The 5,413-nt window shown below is 44.1% G+C and overlaps 1 protein-coding gene across 1 annotated transcript in view; it reads right to left on the bottom strand.

Moving 5' to 3' along the window:
• LOC135506589 (uncharacterized) overlaps window positions 1–4,522 on the bottom strand; it is a 6,413-nt gene extending 1,891 nt beyond the window's left edge. Inside the window, exons 1-7 of the mRNA XM_064925924.1 lie at window positions 4,456–4,522; window positions 4,002–4,253; window positions 2,906–3,162; window positions 2,480–2,694; window positions 548–642; window positions 303–346; window positions 124–191 (exon numbers count right to left, since the gene is read on the bottom strand). Of these exons, the coding sequence (XP_064781996.1) occupies window positions 124–191; window positions 303–346; window positions 548–642; window positions 2,480–2,694; window positions 2,906–3,004 (521 nt within the window). The 5' untranslated portion in view covers window positions 3,005–3,162; window positions 4,002–4,253; window positions 4,456–4,522. The remainder of the gene's footprint in view (window positions 1–123; window positions 192–302; window positions 347–547; window positions 643–2,479; window positions 2,695–2,905; window positions 3,163–4,001; window positions 4,254–4,455) is intronic.
• Window positions 4,523–5,413: the final 891 nt, after the last annotated feature.

The following is a 5,413-nucleotide window of genomic DNA, read 5'->3' as shown; positions in this document are numbered from 1 at the left end:
GCTGGCACCCTATTTGCTATTTAGTGCAATACTTTTGAGCAGAACACAATGCACTATATAGGGAATAGGGTGCCATTTGGGATGCATTCCAAAAGAACATTAAGTGTACGTTTGTTTTTTTACCTGGGTCTCTGACGGTCAAGTTGGCCTCGTTGGGGGCTGCAGGTGTCTTGGGAGCACCGATCACTTCTCTATGGAGATGAGTGAAATGTGTGAACAACTGCCTCCGTAATAACACACAAGTGGCAAAGTTCAGGGGCCAAAGATAACCCTAGTATACACAGGTAATGGATAATACTTACCCCTTTATAATGACAGGTATCGAAGTAAGCTCCTCCTCGCCATTCTGTAAAACAAGGAAAAAAACAGATTAAATTTGATCAATAATCACCTTGCTTTATTTTTAATTTTCTCCATCATCATCTTGCTTTATATTTAATTTTCTCCTCTTTCTGTCATGAGCCAATTCTATGATATTCAATCCAGTGGATGAATACCCAGCTGGGAGCGGAGGTGGCTTTGGTATGGTAAGCAGGAAGGGACAAACCTGGTCGGAGACAGAGATGGGGTGTTCCGTATGGTGAGAGTGAGGCACTCAGCCAGTGCTTTAGCATCCTGCTCTTTCTGCATGCAAACAGTGGCCTGCAGGAACAGAGACACCAAGAGGGGCAAATGTTAGACAGATGGATACAAAACTAGTGATGGGGGTGGGGGGGGGGTACAGTTACATATCTGAATATCATTTTGTGCCAGTGGGTGTACCTGCACCATTACTCTTTGCTTCATAGCTTGTTTCTTCTTTCTCAATAGGAAGCCATTTTTTTGCACTTTTAATTCCATGACAAATCAAAACTTGTTTTATCATGGCTCTCTTGTACCTTTGCAGCAGACATACCGTGAGCATTAGGTTTGGAACATTGAATCGCAACAAAATAACAATATTGAATGCAATACATATCGTGAGGTCCCTGGCACAAGAGCATTAGTGAGGTCAGAAACTGATGTTGGGCGATTATGCCTGGCTCAATAGTGGGCATTCCAAATCATACCAAAGGTGTTCGATAGGGTTAAGGTCAGGTCTCTGTAGGCCAGTCAAGTTCATCCACACAGATCTTGACAAACCATTTCTGTAAGGACCTCGCTTTGTGCATGGGGGCATTGTAATGCTGAAACAGTAAAGGTCCTTCCCCAAACTGTTGCCACAAAGTTGGAAACACAGAATAGTCTAGAATGTCATTGTATGCTATAGCGTTAAGATGTCCCTTCACTTGAACGGGCCTAGCCCAAACCATGAAAACCAGCCCCAGAACATACCTCTGCAACCAAATGTTACAGTTGGCACTATGCATTGGGGCAGGTAGCGTTCTCCTGGCATCCGCCAAACCAAGACTCATCCGTCAGACTGCCAAATGGTAAAAGTGATTAATCACTGCAGAGAACGCACTTCCACTGCTCCAGAGTCCAATGGCGGCAAGCTATACACCACCTCAGCTGAAGCTTGGCATTGCGCATGGTGATCTTAGGCTTGTGTGCGGCTGTCGGCCATGGAAACCCATTTCATGAAGCTCCAGACGAAGAGTACTTGTACTGACGTTGCTTCTAGAGGCAGTTTGAAAATCAGTAGTGTGTTGCAACCGAGGAGAGACGATTGTTACGCTACGTGCCTCAGCACTTGGCGGTGCCGTTCTGTGAGCTCCTAGACGTTTCCACTTCACAACAGCACTTAACAGTTGACCGGGGCAGCTCAAGCAGGGTAGAAATTTGTCAATTAGATTGTTGGAAAGGTGGCATCCTATAACGGTGCCATGTTGGTCGTCACTGAGCTCTTCAGTAAGGCCATTCTACTGACAAAGTTTGTCTATGGAGATTGCATGGCTGTGTGCTCGATTTTATACACCTGTCAGCAACGGGTGGCAGCAATAGCCGAATCTACTCATTTGACGTCGTGTTCACATACTTTTGTATATATAGTGTATCAGTGTTTCCACTGCAGTCATTTATATGTAGTGCTGTGCCACGGCAAAATCATTCCACAAAACAATATGGACGATTTCAGGAAGACTTTACTAATATGGCACACTTTGAAGATGTTACAACAGTCTACATTTACTTTTTGGAAGCTAACCAGTTAATATAATAAATGCAGAGGGGAAACCCCATGCTTCAGCCTATTTATTGAGCCCTATAAAATCCGTTTCAGTTTTCCCCCAAATTCCATTTTCTGTTTAGTTTTCCCAGGTTTCCATTTTCTCTCTGAAAAATCACACTTATAAACAGGAAAACAAACACATTGGATGTTAAGTCCACAACAATGCTTAAACTGAGGGATTTTGATGGGGATGTTTTATTATTATGCAGCGCCAGGAAAATCGACTCCAGGTGGTAAACAAGATGTCTTCATACTTATCAAAAAGACACCACTTAGCATTAAAGGGTATGATGCCTAACTTGACACTACCACACAGTTATTTATACTCACTTTACTGTATTGCGGCTGCCCTGGTCCTCATCCCCCTCCTCGTTCCTGATGATGAGGACGTTGGTGACCTTGCCGAAGGACTGCACCAGTGACACCACTTCCTGGTACTTGGCATCTACAGGGAGGCCCGACAGATAGAGCAAGTAGGAACCTGGAGGATTCTTCTTCTGCTGCGTTGGATCCGGCTTCTTCTGTGGCGCGTTGGAGGACTGGAGCTAAAATCAAGGAAGGTTTACAAGCACTGCTTGGGTTGGATGGGAGTGTGAAGAAGCAGCTTATAAGTTAGTTCTAATTCAATTTGCGAAATTACCCTAAGGATATTACTACTGGAAGTAATTATTACTGATAATGAGGTTAATCCTAAGAGCCCTAACGACACTGCATTGCAAACAAAAGATTGAACCAAAAGCTCCGCGAAGGGCACACCTCTGAGTCCTGTCCTGAGGCGGTCTCCTTCCCGGCCGCTGGCTTGGCGCCTGGCTTAGAGGAAGCAGAGGAAGACGGGCGATGTGGCTTCTCAGACATGGATGCCGGAAACTTGCTGGTGGACGACAAATAGGACTCACGTTTCCCGGACTCGTGTTTCCCAGAAACCCCTGATCTGTTGCCGTGGCCAGTCGCACACTTGGCGGGGTCATTTCTGGAACGCTTCAGGCCTTCTCGAGAGCTCCCAGTAGATATCCCTGGATGTAGGGGTGACAGATGTCTGGGCTATAATGACGTAAATATATTACAGTAGATATGCCTGGATGTAGGAGCGACAGATGTCTGGGCTATAGTGACAGATATATTACAGTAGATATCCCTGGATGTAGGGGCGACAGATGTCTGGGTTATAATGACGTAAATATATTACAGTAGATATCCCTGGATGTAGGGGCAACAGATGTCTGGGCTATAATGACGTAAATATATTACAGTAGATATCCCTGGATGTAGGGGCAACAGATGTCTGGGTTATAATGACATAGATATATTACAGTAGATATCCCTGGATGTAGGGGCGACAGATGTCTGGGTTATAATGACATAGATATATTACAACAAAAAGGAAGGTAATTTGGGCATAAAAACAAAACAAACATTTATTGTGGAACTGGGAATCCTGGGAGTGCATTCTGATGAAGATCAAAGGTAAGTGAATATTTATAATGCTATTTCTGACTTCTGTTGACCCCACAACATGGCGGGTACCTGTATGGCTTGTTTTTGTGTCTGAGCGCCGTACTCAGATTATTGCATGGTGTGCTTTTTCCGCAAAGTTTAAAAAAAATCTGACACATAAGAATAAGAAACTCTTGTAAGTAAGCATTTTACGGTAAGGTTTTCGCATGTGACAAATAAAGTTTGATTTGATATATTACAGATAGGGGTAACAAATTACGTCTGGTTTATGACGATGTAGCACAGGGCAGATATATTACAGTGCCAACAGACTAGCACTCCAGGAATACGCTTCATCTGGGTCTGGGAAACCGTGTCAACCACTAGCCCAGATTAGCATCTAGACAAAGTGGCTTACCTGAGGATTCACTGGTTCTCTTCTCTGGCCTGTGAGCGCTGGAGGCAGAACCCCGATGGGACTGGGAGGGGCTGTGCCGGCCAGAGGTGTGGGGGGCGTGTCCATGGGAGGTGGGCGGAGAGATCCTTCTGCTTCGGTCCGGAGGGGGTGGGAGAGGGGGACCAGGACAAGGAACGGGAGACTGAGCGGGAGGGAGAGCGTTCTAGGGACTGCCAGGTGGCACAAGCATCCTGACCTTGAGACGGGTCCCTCCTGGTTTGGGGCAAAGAGGGGAGAGAGGAGTCAGTAGAACAATATGACATTATATGTGATTCAAAGACCCAGTGACATACAACACCACCAGAGGAAAATGATAGGTGGTTTGTCAGTTGCACAGTTGTAATCTAAAAATAAAAAGTGATTGGATAATCAGGGTGAAAAATAGGTAGTCCTACATTTTAGGAACATCTCTCACCTTGGGACATTTGGATTCCAGTCTGGATACCTTTGGGGGGGAAAGAAGAGACATGAGTACATCATCCATGGGTTATTGTTGCGTATTGATGGGTTAGTTAACTCTAAAAGTCTAAGCCGTTGCAGGGGAGGGGTACAAAGCTAACATATGCAATTGTTTTAAGATGGTCATACCATGGATCAGTTAGCTATTTGATTTCGATATTTCTAGTACACATTTAAGATTCCTAAAAAGCTAAAAAAAAAATATATATATATATATATATATCTATATATATTTTAGGAAATATTGAATTTGGCCTCCTATAGCCCATAGAAATGCATTGAATAACACATTCATAAATGGCAACAAAAAAAGGCAGTACATTTTTTTATCATAAAGACTAAGGTTTTGAAGAGTCCGTCCTATATCTAGGATATAAGAAAGCTCAGAATGTTGTTTTACTTAACCCCTTATTTTTGTTGGAACAAAACTAACTCCTCCATAGTTCATGTGTTTGTAAGGGTTAGCTTCAGAAGGTCATGGAGCAAAACGGAGAACACCATCGTGTTCGTGAGTCACTCCTTTCCATAGTGGAGTCATAGTATGTAGCTCAAATGGTTCGGACGCTACAGACAGTAGTTGGCACGAGGTCGACCGATTAAATCGGAATGGCCGATTAATTAGGACCGATTTCAAGTTTTCATTTAAAGAAAATGAAAATCTGTAATTTTGGACACCGATTCGGCCTAATATAATCTTGCAAATTTACAGTTAACTAGTCCAACGCTCTAACCACCTGCCTCACGAGGAGCCCGCCTGTTACGCAAACTCTCGACCCGCTCCACTTCAGACCCGTAGATGTTAATGGGGGCCTGTTTGTCCCTCCTTTTCTTATGGTCAACTATCAGCTCCTTTGTCTTGCTCACATTGAGAGAGAGGTTGTTGTCCTGGCACCACACTGCCAGTTCTCCGATCT

Source organism: Oncorhynchus masou, chromosome 20, assembly GCF_036934945.1.
Source record: "Oncorhynchus masou masou isolate Uvic2021 chromosome 20, UVic_Omas_1.1, whole genome shotgun sequence".
NCBI lineage: Eukaryota > Metazoa > Chordata > Actinopteri > Salmoniformes > Salmonidae > Oncorhynchus > Oncorhynchus masou.
This window is presented reverse-complemented; position numbering and strand designations above follow the sequence as displayed.